Genomic DNA, 23,533 nt, shown 5'->3' on the forward strand with positions numbered 1-23,533 from the left:
TGAGCCGATAAACCTTTTTCTAATGAAAGGAAAATCATTGGATTTCTATTGTGCTACTTTTGGAAAATCAAAGGAAAATGAAAGTTTGAAAGTGGTGTGCAAATGAAAAACAAGCTTGTTGAGGTAGAAAAGCAAAAGAAAAAAAAAAGAAAACAAAAAAAAGAGAAGTGTAGTGATAGTACCATGCAAGGTATGGAGAAAAAAAAAGAGTAAGAAAAGGAAAAGGAAAATGAAAAGAGTGAATAATTGGTATTTGGTGAAAAAGGTGTCTTGAAGGTTGAAAAAGAGGTGAAGAACAAAAGTGAAATGTGGGCTCAGATTGAGAAAGAAAGTTGATAAAGTTGAATAAGTTATATCTTAGTGATAAAAGTCACTTTAGCCAAAATTAACTCACTTATCCAAAGAGCCCACACAACCTATAGAAAAAACTTTTCAGACCTTTGATCTTTAGTCACACCGTAGTAGACGAGAGTGTAGATTTCGAGCAAGCCTATGGTAAACTATGCATGCCTTGATGTTTGTAGAGTGATGTCATGAGCTTATACACTTTGAGAGTGAATGAAATTTCCAAAATGCACATTGCATTTTCTCCCTGTGAGGACAAATTGGCAAGGTTGATTACATGATAGTAACTTGAAGCACTTTATAACGTTTTAGATGCATACGAGGCCATTGATACTTGTTGTCTATTTTATTTCTATTGAGACAACGATGACACTCCAACATCATTACATGAGTTTGTAATTCTTGCTTCTATCTTCTTGTTCGAGGACAAACAAGTGTTTAAGGTTGGGGGAGTTGACAAACTCAAAATAACTTATAGAACCATGTATGCATCACTCTCGTTCCTAGTGCTTTATACATCCGAACTTACCATATACTCCCTCCGTCCGCCATTAGGAGTCTCATTCCTTGGCAGCACACGGGTTTTAAGAAATGTTAAGAAAAGTGGGTAGATAAAAGTTAGTGGAACATGGGTCCCACTTGTATATATTAATTTTAAATGAAATGTGAGTGGAATCAGTTAGTGGAATGTGGGACCCTAGTACCATTTTTGGTAAAAGTGAACCGAGACTCCTATTCGCGGACGGACTAAAATAGAAAAACGGGACTCGTATTCGCGGACGGAGGGAGTACTTCCTAGACTTTGGGAACGACACAAGTTTTAATGTACTAGCCGAGGGCTGCTGGCTGTTTTCCATTGACTGTAACGACGAGGGCTAGTGCAGCAGCATTGCGGGAGTTGAACAGACTGATGCATCTGGACACACTATACGTTGACGTGCACACACACTACACACATACTGCACACACACACTGCACACACACTAAACACACGCTGCATTTTGTATTAATTATATTACATTTATCAAACAAAAGAACTCGCATCTGTTCTGTTTGTGGAGTTGGGAATCGATCTTTTACAAATTAGAGATGCATTGCTCTCATGCGTTTTAGGCAAAGATGCATGGGGCACATGCGTTTCATTAATAGACGACACATGAGCCCCACGTGTCGCTCACAAACTGGAAATTTTTAAAAAAAAGAACAGTACACAAATGTAACTGCATTTATACCCTAGAACAAAAAATGAACTACCCCATACAAAATGAACCATAATAGTATTTCATAGCACATAGGTAGCATACCTGAGGACTGTGAAGGAACTCAGAAATTTGGCATGCAGGACATGTCAGTACATTTTTCTTCGAGCGAAGCCTTCATCCATTTTGGCAGCCCCTCTCATGTGCAAATGATTGGCCTTCAAATGCATTTTCAAGACAAGATTGCAAAAATTATGTGCAAAAGAAGTCTTCAAGCTGGGCTCGGTGAGGCCTGGTGAGATTTAAGCCCAGCTCGGCCCAGGCCCATATCTGTGGCGGGCCGGGCCTGGGTTTTGGTTTATAGAATGAGCCCAGTCCAAGCCCCAGTTGGTAAGTGGGTCGGGCTGGGCTGGGCCAAGTTAAAAAAGGACTACTTCGACGACATTTTCATTTGTTATGGACCATTTTTCGAAAAGTGGCTCTTTTGGACCAAATTTGTATGTTGATCAAATGTTTAGGATCAAAATTGACCTTTACTCTAAATTAAATTAGAAAAAAAAATATAAAAGTTGAAGCTAAAAAAATACTCCCTAAATTAAATTAGAAAAAAAGTATAAAAGTTGAAGCTAAAAAATACTTTCTCTATCCCTCTGTAGTAGAGGCGTTTCTTTTCGGCACGAGATTTAAGAAATTGTGTTAAAAGTGAGTTAATTGAAGGAAGAATAAAGTAGAAAAGGAAAAATGTAGAGAGACGAAGAGAGAATAAAGTAAAAGAGAGTAAAGTAAGAGAGAGTAAACTTGGTGTTTTTTTACCTAAATAGGAAATGACTCAGCTACAGTGGAACAACCAAAAAAGGAATACGACTCGGCTACAGAGGGACAGAGGGAGCATAAAATTTGATTCCATGAATTGGAATGTAAATATTTTAACTATAAACTATAAATAAACATAATAGTTTAGCATTCAAACCCTAGGGCATCGCTGGTGACGTGAATGGAATAGGAGTTCGACTGATTTGAGACCTCATCTAGCTTTCAGTATAAGTGGGAGATTTTTGGCGTTTTTGCATTTTAGTTAGTATACTCAAAAGCATGTTTGAGTATAAGTTGGAGATTGTTCGAGTTTTGTATACTGTAAAGCATTTTTTGATTCTGTTATAAAAATTCTTCGTTTATTTTCCAACGAATAAAACATATTATTTTGGCACAATGTGTTGTGTTTTTACATTTAATAGTTGTTCTACATATTTTGATGTATAAGAAACAAAACAATTCAAAATCGTTTGTTCTGGTTTTGGGCGACGTTCAAGGTAACACAATCAATTCTTAACAAATTAAATATTTAAATTAATACTCCCTTCATCTCATTGCATGTGAGACATTTCTTTTAAGCACAAGTTTTTATGAGTGAAATAAAGTAGAATGAAAAAGTAGGAGAGAAGATAAAGTAAGAAAGAGATAAAGTGTTGCTTTTGCCATAAAAGAAAATGTCTCACTTATAGTACACCTCACTTATAACGAGACGGAGGGAATATAAAGATAATTAATGGTTTGTGCATCCTACGGGTGTTACACTAGTATATCATAAATTAACATGTATTCTACATTAATAGGGAGTGTGCCTAATGTTGTGTTTTACGCACTCTTGATCCAAATCAAGATTTCGGTAGTTTATTTTATAAAATATAATTAATACGTAAGTGTGCCTAATGTTGTGTTTTACGCACTCTTGATCCAAATCAAGATTTCGGCAGTTTATTTTATAAAAAATAATTAATACGTAATAATTTCTTTCTTTCCTATTTAGTTCGTATCCTAAAAATAGAAACTCTTCATTTTATGAAATAGACCCCACCATCCAATGAACACTAATTTCACAACTTCTTCTCTTCATCTCTCTTAATTTACCCATTTTTCTTCTTCTTCTTCTCTCTTATTTTACCAATTTTCTATTAAAATTCATGTCGTTTCCAAATTCCTATTTTTAGGAGAAGGGATGGAGTGTATTTTTTTGTAATCATGATAATTTAAACACTCCATTTGTTAATGAGAGGATATGTCATGCAAATTAATTTGTACTTCATCGTCATTAAGTTAATCGAGAGTAATCACAACAAGAGCGATGAACAACAAATAAGTCCATGCCTAGTTGAAATTGCACTAGAACTGCACTTAATTGATTTTCCCATTTAATATTTATTTTACTCTCTCACTCATTTCTGTATTTCCTTCCAATAGGAGAATACAAATAGTGTGTTTGCTGCTTATAACATACTCCCTCGGTCGCATTAGAAATGAAACGTTTTCCTTTTTAGTTTGTCCCATTAAAAATGAAACGTTTCCTAAAATGGAAACATCTCTATCTCTACCTTTTCATCTCTCTTACTAAACTCTCTCTTTATTAACTCACAAAACAACACTACATAAAAACCCGTGCCGATTCCCAAATGTTGCATATTTAATGGCACAGAGGGAGTATTAATTTATTACTTAAACTAGAAATTAACCTTTTTTAGCCTTTTTGTCTATTATGATTAATAAGAAATTCATAAAATCTTTAAAATTATCTTGTTCACTTTATATAGAACTCATGGATGATATACAAAATCTCTAAAAATGGATTTGAGGTCGCCCAGACTACGGTTTTCATTTTGGATTCGTTGTTCTTCTTCCTGAACTTTTTATGTTTGATGTAAATTACAAGTTCTGACACATAAAAAAAATGGTTGATATTTCCAATGCAAAAGTTTCAAGTGTTGATACTCTGAAAGAGAGATCATCTACTTGTTCAGGTGTGTAATAGTGCGCACCCTAGAGCTCCATGGGATGAGGGACTATGTAAAGTCTGTGGAAGGGACAAGGATGGTGACAATGTTTTATTGTGTGATAAATGTGATTCCGAGTATCATAGATATTGCTTGGATCCTCTACTTCTACGAATCCCAGAAAGAAACTGGTATTGCCCCTCCTACATTAGTGGCCAGTCTCTTCCTTGCATTAGAACCTACGGGTCAATCTCAAATCAACACAACCGATGGCAAACTGCTCTTTCCCGTAAGGCAATTTTCAGGCTGGCTCTCTGCTTCTTCATTTGGTGGGTCTCCTGTATCGTCTTTCCCTTCTCAGAACTATTTTCCTCCAAGCCCTTAGCATCACCATTTGCATACGCATCAAGTCCAGACTGCAATTTCTCTATAACCTCCATGATTTCCCGGTTTACCTAAAATATGAGGAACATTGGATATGTTTTAGTTTATAGGCTTCGTTAAGTATCATGAAATAGGGCCTGCGGAATTGGAATTGGAGCCTTCAATTCCAAATCCAATGTTTTGTGCCGCAAAATATTTGGAATTCAATTCAAATTCTAAAAATTCCACAATTGGAATTCCAAATAATAATAAAATTGAGCACTGCACACACTTTGCACACACTCTGCACACACACTACACATATTGCGCACACACTGCACTTCATATCAAATTTATTATATTTACCAATCAAAGGATTTGGAATTGGATTATACAAATTCTAATTTCAATTCTGTGTAAATAAGATTAAATAGTCCCACAACTTAGTCCCACAATTTCAATTCCAAAGGGGGTGTTCAGTTGATAACATGATTAAATATGTATCATGTTTGGTTCATAAGATTGAATCCACAATTTAATCCTAGCTGGATAGTCTCATGATAATTAGTCATAGTCATAGCCACCCCCCTCCAACTAAAATAGTCCCACAACTTAATCCTAGATGGATAGTTTCATGATAATTAGACATGGCAACTGAATTGCACCTAATAATATTATAAAGCACAAACGTAGCATACCTGAGGACTGTGAAGGAACTCAGAAATATCAGTTGGGCATGCTGGGCATGTCGGTACATTTTTTCTTCGAGCGAAGCCTTCGTCCATTCTGGGAGACCCTTTCTTGTGCAATTGATTGGCCTTCAAATGCATTTTCAAGACATGACTTGCAAAAGTTGTGAAGGGTTGATTCATCACTTTTTTACATATGAGGCAGCAAAATCCTATAACAAACAGAAGAAAATAAAAGAAATTGTTGATCTCAACTTCTATATTGAAATAAAATTGTTTCCTTGTGGGTTACAATAAATAACAAATTTATAGGAATAAAAATGTTAACAAAGCCATAAGTGAAACAATCGCGTCTAAAGGGACCATTATGACAAAATATTAATAAGCAGAAGTTGGTCACATGATTTGGATTAAGTGCTATAAACTGTGGAATATCATACCTTGTAGAAGATTTTCACTTATTAAAATTGTTTGAGATTTCTTAATCACCAATTTTGCCTTCGCTCTGTCCAAGATTTATATCGACCACTTTTTCTTCACTACGTGGTGGTGGCTTAATCCATTTCTAACAACATTCTACCGCCTAAGATGAAATAATAATGAGACTCCGTTCAGTTCAGTCCTGCGGAATTGGAATTGGATCCTTCAATTCCAAATCCAATGATTGATACCGCAAAATATTTGGAATTGAATTACCATTCCAATTCCTCCTAATGTCATATCAAAAGTAGATAATTGGAATTTCAAATAGTTATAAAATTGGTACCTTCACATACTACACACCCTGCACACACATTGCGCACGTACACACACGTCATATCAATTATATCATTTTTCAGAACAATCGTTTTGGTGTCCTGAACGGACCCTCGGTGGAAAATGATTGGAATTCTATGGAAGTAAGCGATAAGTTAGAATACTAAAATCAGTAAAAAGTGACGGTGAACAAAAAGAATGCGTAGCGCGATCATAAAAAGGTGTAAAGATGGAGATTATACTTTTAAATGGATTTTAAATAACTACTTGACTGCTTTGCAACTTAAATCATTCATTATAACTGCTTTTAATAGTTTATTCTGTGTATTCTTCACTTTGTCATATGATTCAAACACTCACAAAGCATAAAATCTTGAAAGATCGATGGCGTCAATATAAAATGACAACTACTTACGCCATAATCCCATGAAGGACTATCTTTCCTTTCATAACATCGAGAACCTCTTCAATTTCGGAATGACTGGCATATCCCGAGAGTGATCTCCATGTCCATCACTGAACAAGTGACGAAAATAATTGAAACAACTATATACTCAGAATAAATCATAAATAAGAGGTGTTATCAAGAACCGTGTCCATTGGAGCAGGCTCATTATCACATCTTACGACAAAATGCCATACATGTATTCCTGCTTTTCTCCAACACTTTTCCACTCTATAAACCCCATCATACGGGTAGCCTTTCTCCGGGTCATAAGGAGAACGCTTATCTTTCTCTGATCTGTTAAATTAAAAAACATGGGGGAGAGAGAACTTATATAGTGAGTTTGAATGGAAAAGCTATGGAGTTCACGTGCAAACAAAATAATCAGCAAATGCCCAAACCACAAAAAAAAAGTTATTGGAGAAGTACTATGCTAATACAATGTAAACAAATATACAAAGACTAAGCTTGAAGTGTTCGTCACTTTAAATATTTCTAGCTGCTTTTACAAATTTGGACTCATTAGGATATCAATTAAAATAACAAAATCATCTATCAAGCTGATCAAACAAGATTTGAGCAAGCATTTAAAATGGAAGCAATACCAAGAATGATTAGTAAATACTCCATGAGTACTTTTCTCGATGTTTCATTAAGACATCAAGGCATAAATTTATTTTAAATAATTAGGGGTGAGCATAAGGTAACCAGCACTAAGGAACTGCCCAGAACTGATAGGATTCGGTTAGGTTTGTAGCTCAGCAAATTTGGTTTTGACTATACTAATTTACATTATTTTTCAAATGTTGCATTATATAAAAAATATTACTCCCTCCGTTCCATAGTAATGGAGTCATTTTGCCATTTTGGTACGTTCCATAGTAGTGGAGACATTTCCCTTTTTAGTAAAAGTCAACACATTTCTTCTCTTACTTTACACTCTCTTACTTTATACTCTCTTCATCTCTTTACCTTTTTCATTTCCAACTTTATTATTCTTTGACTTAACTCACTTATCACAAATTTTCTTAAATCACGAGCTGAAAAAAAATGGCTCCACTATATTATGGAACGGAGGGAATGCTCCATCCGTCCATTTGTAGTAGAGGCATTTCTTTGCGACACCGGAATTAAGAAAAAATTGTGTTAGTACTCCCTCCATCCTTTTGTAGTAGAGGCATTTCTCTTCGACACGGGAATTAAGAAAAATTGTGTTAAATGAGTTAAGTAACGGGAGAATAAAGTAGACAAGAAAAAAGGTAGAGAGATAAAGAGAGAACAAAATATGAGAGAAAAAAAGGTGTTGTTTCCAGAAAAGGAAATGACTTAGCTATAGAGGGACGGAGGGAGTATTTTTTTTTTTTTAAATCTCTCGATTGTTAACTTGTTATTCCTATGTCTTATTTTGGATCTAATGTTTTCTTGCATACATCTTTTTTTTTCAATTGTACGCTTTCAGAAAAAAAAAAAATACATACGTATCGATTGGTATGGCTTGATACATTCTTGCTGTTAGAATAAATAACTAAAAAGTTGAAAATTGAGCTTTAAAGTCAATATACAAATATAAGGTAGGGATGTATTTGATACTCCCTCCGTCCACAAAAAATAGGGCAATTGGTGAATGACACGGGTTTTAATGTATAATTGGTAAAATAAGAGAGAAGGGAAAAAAGTAAGAGAGAAGGCGAGAGAAATAGTGTTAGTGCAAGAGAGAAGTTTTAATTCTAATGGCATATGTGGTAAATAAAATGACGTGTAGGGTTATTATTTTGTTGAAAAAACTTTCCATAAATGAATGTGCTCTATTTTTTGTGGACGGCCAAAAATGATAAATGTGCCCTATTTTTTGTGGACGGAGGGCGTATGATATAACAAACTACTCCCTCCGTCCCATTACATGTGACTCATTCTTTTGGGCACAGGTTTTTATGTAGTGGTGTTTAATGGTTAAATGAAGAGAGAATAATGTAGCAGTGAGAAAGAAGTATAAAGGAAAAATAGGAGATGAGATAAAGTAAAAGAGAGATAGTGTTGATTTTTTGCCACAAAAGGAAATGTCCCACTTATAGTCCGACGGGCCAAAAAGGAATACGCTAATGGAACGGAGGGAGTACTATTTTGCCATTTTGCCATTTAAGTCTGTCTCAGTTTAAGAGTCACAATTAGACTCTATCATATTGGGACATAAAATTTATCCCCATTATTCATCAAATTTACATCAAAATGCCATTATTTACATAAAAATAAAACAAAACAAAATTCTAAACATACAAAAAGTCAAAAGGGTCCCCCTTTCTACTACCTTACTTCAATTATTACGCACTCCAACAACCACTACCTCACTTCAATTATTACACATTCTAACAATTTCTTAAAACTCGTGCCATAACTAAATCTTACTCTTAAACTTGGACGGAGGGAGTAGTATATGTGTATATGAGAAACATAATTGGTTCAGGAGGGCGCAATAAAAGTTTGTTTCTTCAAATTTGTCAACTTTTGCATGTTCAAATTTTGCCTTATTTGCCCAAACTTAAAGAAGCTCTCTCTCTAGATCATCATAAAATTAAACATGTAATCCACTTTGGAGTACATAGTAGTTCTTCAAGAAATAAAATCTTAGGGTTGCATATAATTTTATAGAGAACGGAACGGAACTTCACTTTAAAGAGAGAAAAAAGAGACGCACACAACTAATATGGTGCTGAGCTGTTTCATGCCCAGGCAATAAATGCACATATAATTAAGGTGTAGAGTGCATAAAATTATCACCTGATAACACGAACAGGATAACATTTCATGCAGCTAACTCTTAAAGCCTGATTGTTGACTGTAAACTCCTGATCAAATGAATGCTCCTTGTTTGTGCGTCTATTTCCAGTTAACTGCTTCCCACCACCGCAATAGAAAGAAAGCCAAAAAAATAGTAAAATCAGATATGCCTTGCCTTAGTAAGGAAGATTAGGCAGTTAGTGATACAATTAAAACAATGTCCTCTACATATAAAGGAAATAATCAGGTCAATAATTAATAAATGTAAACAATAAGGAACAGAAAATAAAATATAGTAACAAGCAACGTACATGAAAAATGGTAGATTAGTGAACTTTCTTATCCATAAAATGTTATGGGCGTACAAAGGAAACATGGCATATTTTATCAAACATAAGATGGGACCACCGTCCATTTTCCATATTACACTCTTGACAAACAGAAGATAAAAACAGAAATCACAGCGCAAAAATGGGAACGGTTGGAGTATCGTGATAGTTGCAAATGTGAATAACCTTCCAAATGTGAATACGAACATAAGATAAAAACAGAAAGCAGTTTAAAGTATCGAGATAGTTGCAAATGCGAATAACCTTCCAGTGTAGATAAACCATTCGCCATGGTCTTCATCGTCCTCATAACCTCTGGAAATGACAACTGATTGTGAGCCATAATGCGCCTTCCCACTAATGCCAGCTATAGGAGGGTAGTGCACGCCCCACTGCCTGACTAACATAAGCATTTTCCACGTTTCTCCAACTAAAACCCCAACATTCCTCTTAGGATCATTCTATGCCGGAATAGGTCTAAAGTGATCTTTCGGGAGAGTCACAAAAATCCTCCCACTTGCAGCATCGGCCATTCCCACTCTCTGCGGTTTGGGGAGCAACAGAGCCAGAAGTGATTGTTCTCATCAGCTTCGCCATTCTCATAGCAGCCACAAGCGCAGAGTTCATATGCTGGCCATTTTTTCCGGCAAGTTGCTACAACACTTTATACAGGTATGCTTTCCCTGATTGATCCACTTCTAAAAGCATTTCAAGCAAAAATGGTGCGCACAGGGCGTCTGCTTTTCAAACAAAACATCAACAAACAATTCAATTAAATTCCAATCTTCAACTAACATAGAATGAACCTAACATATATGGAACCCTAGCTTTCTAATCTCAATTGAATTCGATCGAAATGCCTAAATAAGTAAAGAGTAAAGCAAAATCAATACCGTAACAGGTCTTTCCGGAAGCTCCATGCAGTAAGCACACTTCAAACTCCCGCTCATCACAGCCAGAATATCACACGATTTTTCCTCTTTTTCCTCAGAAATTTCTTCAGCATCGGTCCCGCACAGCAATTGCTGCCTTTTGCTAGCCTTATCCGCCTCCGACAAGGAATCATCAGCCTCCATCTCCAAGATCTTGGGGAAGAGATCCTTGCTATCGGCGTCTGCAGGCGCGGGAGCTCCGGTGAGGGCGTCGACGGAGCAGTCAGGGCACTCAAATCCTATGAAATATACTATTCCATCAGTTTATTTTGATAGAAGCATTTCACTTATTTTGAAAAAATTAATAAATAATTATAGTAGAGAAAAAATAAATTATAAGAGAAAATATTATAGAGGAGTACTTCTGTTTCTGATTGGCTGAGTTTAGATTCCATTTTAAAAACTTCGTCTACTGTTCAATGGAGCCAAATCAAATTTTAGGTTAATCAAAATTGGGCCAAGGGTCATTAGGACACAATTACTTTCTAATGAAAAAATAATTAACTAGGATATTTGGCAGTGTCATTCAATAATTGCTCGAAACCTTTCAATACGGTCGAAACATTTCAATACTTAAACCCGTTAGTCCGTTACATAAACTAGTCGGTTGCAATGTACTCCCTCCGTCCCGGCTAAGATGACACATTGCTTAGCCGGTACGAGATTTTATGAGTTATTGGTTAAAGTGTTTAATTGGAGAGAGAGAAGGTGGGTGTAAGTATTAAAGTAGAGAGATAAAGAAAGATGAATATTTTAATAGGAGTGAGAAAAAGTGGTTGAGTGTATTAATTGGAGAGAGAAAGTTACCAAAAAAGGAAATGTGTCATCTTAGTTGGGACAAACTAAAAAGCAAAACGTGTCATCTTAAGCGGGACGGAGGGAGTACTATGGATCACTACCATAGAACGAAATTATTAGTATACATAATATACACTACACACAGTGGCAGTCTATTCGTCACATTAGAACCTACTTGTCAATCTCAAATCAACACTACAGAAAAAGAAATCTTGGAGAATTCTAATGCAAATTGATAGAATTGTCCAGATTAGCAAAACTGGTGGAGATGAAAGAAAATTGGGAATTCTCATTTTTTAAACCCTATTGTTCACAATTGTTTCTCTACCATTTTCCATTGTGTTGATGAACATTTTTTTCCCTATTATGTGATACTTAGAAGTACTTAGTGATTTCAATAGTCCTTTAGCCTTCAAGAATAGCAGTGTATATTCTTATTGGCATAGTATTTTTTCGAAGTTCTTATTTGATGGAGCACTGAACTTTGCTATTGCCCGGGATCATGTGGATCATTGTAAATGACAAACCAAACACACTGTTATTCTGAAAATTTCGCGTGCTTCAATATCATTTTCTAAAAGGTCAGTGAATTTATTCTCAAATTATATAAAAGGTCAGCAAATTAAGACTCATATCGTAAAATTTCTCCTTGCTAAAATTTTATAACTATCCTAAGTTTTCACTACACCAAAATAAACAATAAAATGATACTAATAAAGCTACGTCGGATTGTACAGAAAAACATTGCACATGGTCTGTGAGTTGCTTATTTGTAAGAGTAAAGGTCAATTTTGATCCTAAACATATTATCAAAATAAGAATTTGGTCCAAAACATTCCATTTATGAAAAATAGGTTCATAACAAATAAAATCTTTGTCGGAATGATCCTTTTTTTACAGTTCCGTAAAAAAACTAACGGTCATGCCACTAGCGTTGACCGTTAAGTTTTTGACGTGTCTTCAGAAAAAGGACTACTTCGTCGATATTTTCATTTGTTATGGACATGTTTTTCAAAAAATGAATGTTTTGAACCAAATTCAAATTTTTTGGTCATATGTTTAGGACTAAAATTGACCTTTACTATTTATAATGAACAAATATTTCAATCTTGGCAATTTTACTTGTGAAACATGCTCTCCGGGCAATATAATATGATGAAACAATGGTTCAATCTAAAAACCAAAATGGGGAAAATTCATTTCATTTCCCGCTGATAAATTTTCAAAACTTCATGACTGTACTGTACATTGTAAATTAAAAAAATTGTGGTTCCACAAAATATGTGGTGCTCAAAAAAAAATGAAGCTAGAACATAAACAGATGAGAGAGGAGAGAGAGAGAGACTTTCCATATCTCAAATTTCGGCTTCTGCCTTGACAGTAGTTGTATCACCATTACTTGAATGGCCATCACCAACATCCACTTTGCTTCTCTTGGAAATGTCAGTATTCACTTCTTCATCGGAGAAGCTAGCCGAACTACTCTTTCTCTTAAGCCAGTTTTCATGTTGGCGTTCTGCTTCTTCATTTGATGGGTTGACTGTCGTCCTTCCCCTTCCCAGTACTATTTTCCTCCGAGCCCTTGGCATCACCGTTTGCATACATATCAATTCCAGACTGCAATTTCTCTATAACCTCCATGATTTCCCGGTTTACCTAAAATATGAGGAACATTGGACATTTTTTAGTTTATAGGCCAACATTCAAGCTTTAAGAAATGGTTATAAGGCTTCATTCAGCACCATGGCTGCGGAAATTGGAATTGAAACTTTCAATTCCAAATCCAATCTTTGGTACCGTAAAATATTTGGAGTTGTAATGATTCTCCCAATTCTACAATTGGAATTCCAAATAGTTATAAAATTGGGCACCTTCACATACCGAACAAAGGATTTAGAATTGAATTATAATTCAATTATGTAGAATTCTAATTTTAATTCCGTGTACTGAACAGATCCAAATAATATTTTAAGTACATAGGTAGCATACCTGAGGACTGCGAAGGAACTCAGTAATATCAGTTGGGCATGCAGGGCATGTTAGTACATTTTTCTTCGAGCGAAGCCTTCGCCCATTCTGGCATACCCTCTCTTGTGCAAATGATTGGCCTTGAAATGCATTTTCAACACAAGACTTGCAGAAGTTATGTGCACAGGGAGTCGTCAAGGGTTGATTCATCACTTTTTTACAAATGAGGCAGCAGAACCCTATAACGAACAGAAGACATATGAGGCAGCAGAACCCTATAACAAACAGAAGAAAAATAAAGAAATTGTTGATCTCAACTTCTATATTGATATAGAAATGTTTCCTTGTGGGTTACAATAAATAACGGATTGAATAACAATGGAAAATGTTATTCAATGGAAATTGTCACTGGGCAAAATAACACCATAAGTGAAACAATCGTCTACAATAACCATTATGACAAAATATTAACAAGCAGAAGTTGGTCACGTGGTTTGGATTAAGTGCCACAAACTACGGAATATAATACCTTGTAGAAGTTTTTCACTCATTGAAACTGTTTGAGCTTTCCTAATCACCAATTTTGCCTTGGCCCTGTCTTCGGGATTTACATCGACCACTTTTTCTTCACTATGAGGTGGTGGCTTGATCCATTTCCAACAACATTCTACCACCTAAGATCAAAATCAAAGGGCAATGGTTAGTTAACTATCAGGCTCCGTTTGGTACTTGGAATTGGGGTGTGGAATTGGAATTGAAGGTTCAATTCCAAATCCAATGTTTGGTATCACAAAAATATATATAGATTCCAAATCCCTCAGTTCCACAACTTGAATTTTATATCTAGAATAGACAATTGGAATTCCAAATAGTTATAAATTAGATACCTTCAATGCATATATCCATAGCACACACACATAAACACAATGCACACACACTGCACACAATGCACACACATACAAACACACATTGCGTGTGAGCATTGCGTGTGAGTGTGCGCAATGTGTGCACAAATTTTTCAAATTCAATTCCATATCAAATACTCCATTTTACCAAACATAGGGTTTGGAATTGAATGCTAATTCAATTACAATTTGGAATTCTATGGACTTAAGCGATGAGTTTATACCCAACTTAGTAAAAAAGTGATGGTGAACAAAAAGAATGAATGCATAGCGTGAACACAAAAAGGGTCTAAGATGGAGACTATACTTTAAATGGATTTTAAATAACTGGTTGACTGCTTTGCACTTAAATCATTCAATCAGCAAGCCATATAGAGAATCTTTTAATAGTGTATTCTATGTATTCTTCACTTTGTCATATGGTTCATACACTTACAAAACATAAAATCTTAAGAGATCAATGACATCAATATAAAATGACAACTGCTTACGTCATAATCCCACGAAGGACTATCTTTCCTTTCATAAACATCTAGAACCTCTTCAAGCTCCGCAATGACTGGCATATTCCGAGGGCGATCTCCATGCTCATCGCTGAACAAGTGATAAAAATAATTGAAAAAACAGTATACTCAGATTTAATCATAAATAAGACCAGGTGTTAACAAGAACCTTGTCCACGGAGCAGGCTCATTATCACATCTTACGAATAGATATCTACAAACAAGGAACTTCTGAGAGAAAAAGAGGTACAATAATCAGCAAACACAGACAAAAAGATAAGATGGAAGGTTTGCATCAAGACAAAATGCCATACTTGTATTCCTGCTTTTCTCCAACACTTTTCTACTCTATAAACCCCATCGTACCGGTAACCTTTCTCCGGGGCATAAGGAGAACGCTTATCTTTTTCAGATCTGTTCAATTAAAAAAAATGAGGGGCTATTTATTATACTGAGTTTGCATCCACAAATTATATAGTTCGCATACCAAAAACTTTGTCAAATATACTTTGTGCTCTCATTGATGTTTAAGTGGATCACAACTATATGGTGTTTCAAAAACTAACATAGTATGACCATGAACTATATCAATCATGTAGGTAACTCAAAACTTAAGTTGTTATTGATTTTGAGTTACGAAAGGGCGGTTGCCAATGTCAATGGGTGACTACATGCATTACACATCCACAAACCACAGAAAAAGTTATTGGGGACTCAATAAACAAAGACTAAGCATGAAGTGTTCTTCATTTAAATATTTCTAACTAGGTTTACAAATTTGGACTGATTAGGGTATCAATTAAAACAACAGAAATACAGAATCATCTAGCAAGTTGATAAAACAAGATTTTAGCAAGCATTCAAAATGGAAGCAAGACCAAGAATGATCAGTAAATACTCCATATGTACATTTCTCGATGTTTCATCAAGACATTAAGGCATACAAAACAATTTTATATTTAACATATGTATCGATTAGTACGGCTTTGTACATTAGAATTTTTTGAATAAATAGCTAAAAAGTTGAAATTTGAGCTTTAAAGTCAATATACAAATATAAGGTAGGGATGTATTTGATTTGATATAGAAAACTACTACTAATATATGAGAAACATAATTTGTCTAGGAAGGTGTAATAAAAGTTTGTTTCTTAAAATTTGGCGACTTTGGCATGTACATTTATTGCCTTTTTGCCAAAACTTAAAGATTTTCTACTCTAAATCGTCATAAAAATTAATTATATGCTCCACTTTGGAGTAAATAGTTGTTCTTTAAAGGTTTAAAATCTTAGGGTTGCATATAGTAATTTTATAGAGATTGGATTTGGAACTTCACTTTAAAGAGCGAAAAAAGAGAAGTGCACAACTCCTATGGGGCTGAGCTGTCTCGTGCATAGGCAATAAATGCACATCTAATAAAGGTGTAGAAAGCTGAAAGCATAAAACTATCACCTGATAACACGAACCGGATAACCTTTCATGCAGCTAACTCTCAAAGCTTGATTGCTGTCTGTAAACTCCTGATCAAATGAATGCTCCTTGTTTGTGCGTCTATTTCCAGTTAACTGTTTCCCACCACTGCATAGAAAGAAAGCCCAAAAAAATAAGGAAGATTAGTAATGAAGATTAGGCAGTTAGTGGTGGAAATCAACGTAAACAATAAGGAGAAGAAAATAAAATACAGTAACAAGTAACATACATGAAATACAGTAGATTAGTGAACTTTCTTATCCATAAAATGTTATGGGTGTAAAAGGAAACATGGCATATATCATCAAATATAAGATGGGAATACCGTCCATTTTCCATATTACACTCTTGACAAACATAAGATAAACAGTTGAAGTATCAAGATAGTTGCAAATCAGAACAACCTTCCAAATGTGAACATAAACATAAGATAAAAACAAAAAGCACAGCACAAAAACAGAAATAGTTGAAGTATTGCAATTGCAAATGTGAATAGCCTTCCAAATGTGAATAAAAACAGAAAGCACAGCATAAAAACAGAAACAGTTGTAAATGCGAATAACCTTCCAGTGTAGATAAACCATTCACCATGGTCTTCATCATCCTCATAACCTCCAGAAATGACAACTGATTGTGAGCCATAATGTGCCTTCCCACTAATTCCAGCTATAGGAGGGTAGTGCACACCCCACTGCCTGACTTCCATACGCATTTTCCACGTTTCTCCAACTAAAACCCCTAGATTCCTCTCAGGCTCATTTTCTGCCGGGATAGGTCCAAAGTGATCTTTCGGGAGAGTCACAAAAATCCTCCCACTTGCAGCATTGGCCATTCCCGCTCTCTGCGCCCTTTCAGTAGTGAAAGCTGTGTCAGGACGATCCTGGTCATGTAAGTAGCAATGAATAGTTTGGGGGGCAACAGAGCCAGAGGTGATTGTTCTCATCAGCTTCGCCATTCTCATAGCAGCCACAAGCGCAGAGTTGATGTGCGGCCTGCTGGCCATTTTGTCCGGCAAGTTGCTACGACACTTTACACAGGTACGCTTTCCCTGCTTGATCCACTTCTCAAAGCATTTCAAGCAAAAATTGTGCCCACAGGGCGTCTGGTTTTCAAACAAAACACTTCAATTAGGTTTCAATTGAATGATTCTCAGCCCTAGCTTTCTAATCTCAATTGAAATCGATTGAAATGCCTAAATAAGTAAAGAGTAAAGCAAAATCAATACCGTAACAGGTCTCTCCGGAAGCTCCATACAATAAGCACACTTCAAAGTCTCGCCCATCACAGCCAGAATATCACACGATTTGTCCACTTTTTCCTCAGAAATTTCTCCAGCATCGGTTTGGATGTTCCCGCACAGCAATTGCTGCCTTTTGCTAGCCTTTTCGGCCTCCGACAAGGAATCATCAGCCTCGATCTCACGGATCTTGGCGAAGAGATCTTTGCTATCGGCGTCTGCCGGCGCGGGAGCTCCGGTGAGGGCGTCGCCGGAGCAGTCAGGGCACTCAAACCCTAGGGAGGAATTTTTGATCTGAGAGAGACAGGACATGTGCCAAGGCGTGGCACACGTGGCGCAGCAGAGAGTGGCCTCCTCGGAAGGCTTCTCTTTACAGAGCATGCAGATGCCGTCGCTATCGAGAGGGAGTTGAGAGCTCGTTTACGCCATTTTGCGGAGAATGCGGCGATACAATTGAATTGAGTGACAGAGACAAGTCGGTTTATATAGGTGGGACCAAGAAGAATCGGGCGGGACTAATGGAATATGCTTCTATTTGAATTCAAGGTACGTTGAGTTTAGATTCCTATTTGGAACTTCCTTTACTCTTCATAATTTCAATTGTTTTCAATTAGTCTAATCAGGAGTACTAAATTTTAGGTTAATCTAAATTTAGGCAATTAGTATAGAATTACTTTCTAAAAGAATTCAAAATCAATCAAACATTTGACAGTGTTACTCAAGATCAACATATGTAATTTTAGGAAAATTTCCAATATAATCTATGTATTTTGAGCAGGTCATAGCTTGAAGATAAGTAGTTAAATCATTCTCAGTTGACAATGATTCAATTAAGGATAAACTAACCTGGAAGTTCATAGTTGGTCACTTAGAATGATATCCATACACAATTACGTTATAGACAGTTTGTTCAGAAGTAACAGATAACATCTACGCATTGAATAGAGAAATAGTTAGTATTAATCTTACTTACCATGCTAACTACAAGATGATTTCATTGTTGGGAAATTATTGAAGTTCTTACACTCCCAAGATAGAAAGATCACATAGGATATTTACGAAATTACACGGAGTACTTATTTAGAAAATAGATCTATCTCTAAAACCAATTTAGCAAGCCGCATATAGAAATTATAGAAACTGATCCTCGTAACATGCAAATTAGGTGTCGATTTACATTTACTTTACAACTTTTCTTGTTGCGGACAAGGGCTTGTCACTCTTATTACTCCACCAAAAGAATCTACCTTGAGAGTTGAGATCATGTACTCCCTCTGTTCCAAGGAAGATGACCCCTTACTTGGGTGGCACGAGATTTTATGCAGTTAATTTATTGCTCTTTTAGGGATAAAAAGAGCAATAAATTATAATCTATGCAATCACTTTGTTATTATCCATAAAATGTTTTTTTGTAAATTTAGATGTTATGGATATGAGTGGTTTAAATATCTCATTTAATGCTCCAAACTTTACACTATGATTACCCTTTCTATTTAATTCTAGTTACTTTTAAAATTTCAATTCATAAATTCGATTTTTACATTTATTTTTTTAGATTCATTCATTTTTTTAAAAATTTCTTGTTTTCATTAATACACTAAGTATTTTTTAGTTTAGGATTAAGTTTTATATATTTTTAGATGAATTTTCTATTATACACCGTACTAAAGTTAAAACCAATAGTAATTTGTAAATTTATAAAGATACTGTCATATTATAGTCTATAAAATTACTACCATGTCATATTTTAATATTGTCAAATTATTAAAAAATATTGTGTATAATTCTTAAATAAAATACGAACAATTATTATTTTGTATACTACTGATTTTATTTTTGTCTTTATTTTAAACCTAGTATAATAATTAGTTCCTAACTTTAATTTTTTTTTTTTTAAATAAATTCTGAAATCTGAATTTTATCTAAGCAAATATTTTATAAAAATGAGTTTAGTAGGGGATTAAGACCCATGTCTCTGTCTCTTGGTTCTACCATGACTACACTGTTCATAAGCCCACATAATTTTTTACTCCATTCCTTACCCAAGAAATAACACTAAGAATTCATTATTTCTTCAGTTGACTACTTTTTATTTCTTTAAATTAAAATTACAGTTAATTAAAAAATTATTAATATAAATAAAAACTTAACTAAAATTTACTTAAACAAAAAAACAAAATATTACAAAAAAATGAAAAAAAAAATAAGTAAAAAATAGTAATATAACGGATATATTTAGAATATTGGAGTGAAAATGTTGAATAAAAAATTAATTTACAATTTTCTTTAAATAAAATGAATTTTAAAATGGTCATAGTAGAAGTCCGCTCGTCGGGGGCAAGTGGGCTTCACGCTTGGACGTCCTCATTTGTCCACTCTTATTTTGACCACTTCGAAAGGGGTATCACTATAACCAATATAAATGTAGGGTTTGGGAGGGGTGGTGGAAGTATTGCAAGAGATGTTAAACGATGACCCGTGAGAGCAACCCAACCCGACTCCAAACGAATATGGAATCGTTACATTGTGCGTAAAACAAGAAACTTGTTTTGCAGTCATTTATAGCCGATCAATTTCTGTAAAACAAGAAAACATGTTCATTGTGCGTAAAAAAACTTGTGTTAACATCGAAATTTACTCTGACGCTATTAGTAGCGGATTGGTGATTGAATGTCCACTGGTACAACTACTATAGCATAATTATAACTGATTTCTGATAAATTGCAGCCCCATAATTACTAGTGTCCGCCATGAAGCATACAAATTACATCCTTCTATCTCGTTAAAAATAAAATATTTTCCTTTTTTAGGTTGTTCATTTAAAAATGAAACAATTTCTAAAATGAAAACAATACCATCTCTATTTTTGCATCTCTCTTATTTTACTCTGGCTTCATTAATTCATAGAACAATGATTTATAAAATTCTGTGCCGATAACCTAATGTTTTATATTTATTGGGACATGTAAGTACCATGTAAGAAGACCTGGAAATTGTTTTTGGCTGCTGCCACGCATTTTGGGGTTGAGATTATATTCCTAGACTTGGGAAATGAAATGCTCCATCCTAAAAGCTAGACCTAGACAGGAATAACAGAAACATGAATAATGATCACCAAACGTACTCAAGATAACCTTTCAACTAAAACAATTACCAGGTCGAGCGAATAACTTCCCAAAACTAGCCTAGACAGAGGAAAAATAGAGCGTGGGGACCATTTCCCAAAATAGCAGGGTACGTATGAAAAGCAGCAGATTAAATAACTAAAAGCTTAAATAACAGTGACTTCATCTTCTCAAAAACCTTGATCACGAAATGCAGAGGAAAAACAGATCAATAAACATAAAACGAAACAGAGCAAACTAAATTAAACCGATTAATGCGACCAACTACTGAAACCAAAGCAGATCTACTATTACTAGACGAGGTAAACGAGAAAACAGAGATTAAACTTCAAAAACCATGCATGAAATGAACAGATCTAGCTACGGGATGCCTCATCCACTCCGGATCCAAGCCATCCACCACAAACCACAGCAAATTCCATCTCCGATCACACAGATTTAACCAGATTCAGCCGATTAACAACAACCTCCACGTAACTTCAACTCAACAACTCAGATTCATCGCAAAAATATCAAAGCAAACAGAAAACAAAGCGATAACATGAAACCAAACCATAGTAGTGAATTCCATAGCAAAAGAGCGCAATATCCAACGGGAATTTAACAAAATACTGCCGAGCTTCGAACTGCGAAGATTCGGGAAATTCTGGAATGTAAACTAAAAAGCAAGAAATAGATTGTATCTTCGCCTCCCGCAGAGACGGTGTTACACAACTACCGACGAACTTTGAACCGTAACCCCCAATTTGATTTTCCCCCAGTGCGTGTGTGTGTAGAGAATGAAAGATGAGCTAAGAGCTAAAGGTGATTATGATTCGTGGATGCCCTCAGGCTTGTTGCGTGCTCTTATTTATAAAAGTGGAGTTGAGCTTCTAGATCCTTCTTTGAATTCTTCATTCTGCCCTTCTTCTAGAATCCTCCTCCGTCTGGTGATTTTCTTCTTCCTTCTGCTCACTTTCTCTGCCAGACTCCTTCTCCAGGCAATCTTCTTCTTTCTTCCTGGATCTGGCATTTTTCTCTACACACTTGGCTTATAAACCGTGTTAGACCCAAGAAATTACAAAATTTAACCCCATAACCAATGCATGAAATTAGCCTTATCAAACTGCTCACACTTAAACCATACTTGTCCTCAAGTATAAAGACAAGAAAGAGAAATAAGGCGAATTTCAATGCATGGTTATTCCATGACCGACCCCTAAAGATTCCTAGACCTAGACACTCTACTGACATAAAGAGAAAGTAAAAGAAAAACAAACACTTAAGAAAACAAGACATATAGGCATGAACTAGTTCAAACTTTTAAGCAGTCGTCCCCACAAGCTTAAGGTCAATCAAATAGTCTACACACTCCAAATCCTCCTCTTCCCTTCATCTACCTAGTCGGTCTGTCAGCTCGTCCAGATAGCCTATAGCTTTACTAATTGTTGGATTCGCTCGATCACTCATTCCTCACCAGAGATGTTAGGATCGATCACTCTTAGTTATTTCCTGCCACTGATGCCTCGGGTTATGATAATTCCTCCTTCTATCCTCCTTTCCTATTCTTTTCTCTTTTTCTTTCTTTTCTTCTTTTTTTTACTCTGGACTTCGTCCAGCTTATACCTCCTCATTTTTCTGGACTTCGTCCAGCTTATACCTCCAAAATACATTTTTTTTTCTTTTCCATTTTCTTCCTCTGGACTTCATCCGGCTTATTCCTCCAGATATTTAATTTTTTTTTCCTCCCCTATTTTCTCCTTCCTAAATTCTTCTCCTTAAGCATCAGGTGGTAGCCCCTTTTTTATGTTAGCACTCAATGTTAAGGCTTATAACTCACTTATATAGTGGGGCTTCACAACTAGGTCAGCTAAGGCACCTTCTATCGATCTTGCTTCTTCCAAACCAATTTCAACTTTTAAAGGAAAGAGATCTCAAAGTTGTAGTGCATCCTATCTTCAATTACTCTTACTAAGGGAATCTTGCCTTATTATTATCACCTGTTCATGCTAAATATATAAATCCTAAAAAAAAAAAACTAACTCCTAGACCTAATAACTTTTACACATGCTGAGCACAGATTGCACTCACTCCCCCACTCCCTCCCACTTCACTCCAGCTTGTCTCCAAGCTATCCTAGTGAAGAGGGGAAATAAGGGAGTTGGTGCACACAATCAAAACAAAACATAGAAAACACACTAAAAACACCAGAAAACTTCTCACACTTAGACCGGACAACGAGCTAAGTGGGAGAAGACAGATATACAAAACAAGAAATAACATGCTGAGTATACACATAAAATTCTCACACTTAGACCAAGAATTGGGCTAAGTGGGAGAAAGCAGAATTATAACAGAAAAACAACATGCTCAACTTAAACAAAAACTTCTCATACTTAGACCAAGGATTGGGCTAAGTGGGAGAACAACAACTACACATGCTCAGCACAAATAAAACACAAACATAAGAAAGAAAATTTAAAAAAAAACGACTAAAATATAAAATTTACTTGGTCAATGGGGGGTTTCAATTCTGAGTCTGGCCCCCTTGGAGCCAGACCTGGATGGTACGTTGGGGCGGTTCAACTTCAACTTCTTTTTAGCCGGCGGTGCCGGCACTTCTTCCTCAGTTGTTACGGGGGTTTTTGACAAGGGTTTCTTTGCAGACACAGACGGGGCTTCCAAAGGCTTTGACGCAGGCGGGGGTCTCTGAAGGGATGAGCTGCCTTGACCTGGCTGCGTGCTCGCACTACCGGGTCTAAGAGGCTGCCTTTGTTGGGTCTGGGAAAGCTTCTCCTCTAGCCATTCTGCCATCCTTTTCATTAATTTGACCGCATCGGTCATCCTCTCGTTCTGCGCTGACGACCTCTCGGCTAGGACATCCAGACTCCCCTTGATTTCCTACAGCCCCCTTTTTACTCCTCCGAGCTCCTCTCTCATCACAACCATCT

General features: G+C 35.8%; 1 protein-coding gene and 1 pseudogene across 2 annotated transcripts; both read right to left on the reverse strand.

Moving 5' to 3' along the window:
- Positions 1-4,254: 4,254 nt before the first annotated feature.
- On the reverse strand, positions 4,255-10,939 carry LOC125207226 (E3 ubiquitin-protein ligase ORTHRUS 2-like; annotated as a pseudogene). Its single transcript, XR_016132257.1, has 8 exons — positions 10,560-10,939; positions 9,931-10,403; positions 9,338-9,450; positions 6,760-6,859; positions 6,533-6,633; positions 5,802-5,944; positions 5,371-5,573; positions 4,255-4,764 (listed from the first exon to the last, which is right to left on the reverse strand). The product of XR_016132257.1 is annotated as an E3 ubiquitin-protein ligase ORTHRUS 2-like (transcript).
- A 1,650-nt stretch (positions 10,940-12,589) lies between these two features.
- LOC125207225 (E3 ubiquitin-protein ligase ORTHRUS 2-like) lies at positions 12,590-17,940 on the reverse strand. Its single transcript, XM_048106473.2, has 9 exons — positions 17,467-17,940; positions 16,805-17,343; positions 16,224-16,349; positions 15,087-15,186; positions 14,942-15,003; positions 14,761-14,863; positions 13,894-14,038; positions 13,386-13,603; positions 12,590-13,052 (listed from the first exon to the last, which is right to left on the reverse strand). Exons 1-9 carry the CDS (start codon positions 17,857-17,859, stop codon positions 12,921-12,923), a joined length of 1,818 nt encoding a protein of 605 aa, XP_047962430.1. The 5' UTR covers positions 17,860-17,940; the 3' UTR covers positions 12,590-12,920.
- Positions 17,941-23,533: the final 5,593 nt, after the last annotated feature.

This window comes from Salvia hispanica, chromosome 6, assembly GCF_029641045.1.
Source record: "Salvia hispanica isolate PSC_SH4W2 chromosome 6, Shi_PSC_v1, whole genome shotgun sequence".
Lineage (NCBI taxonomy): Eukaryota > Viridiplantae > Streptophyta > Magnoliopsida > Lamiales > Lamiaceae > Salvia > Salvia hispanica.

Excerpts from the sequence above, each read along its gene's own strand:
- LOC125207225 (XM_048106473.2), bottom strand. The coding sequence starts at position 17,859 with ATGCTCTGTAAAGAGAAGCCTTCCGAGGAGGCCACTCTCTGCTGCGCC. Across the intron at positions 16,350-16,804 it reads TGGTTTATCTACACTGGAAG|TGGTGGGAAACAGTTAACTG; the intron begins GTTATTCGCATT and ends CTTTCTATGCAG. Across the intron at positions 15,004-15,086 it reads GGAGAAAAGCAGGAATACAA|AAGTTCCTTGTTTGTAGATA; the intron begins GTATGGCATTTT and ends TTTTTCTCTCAG.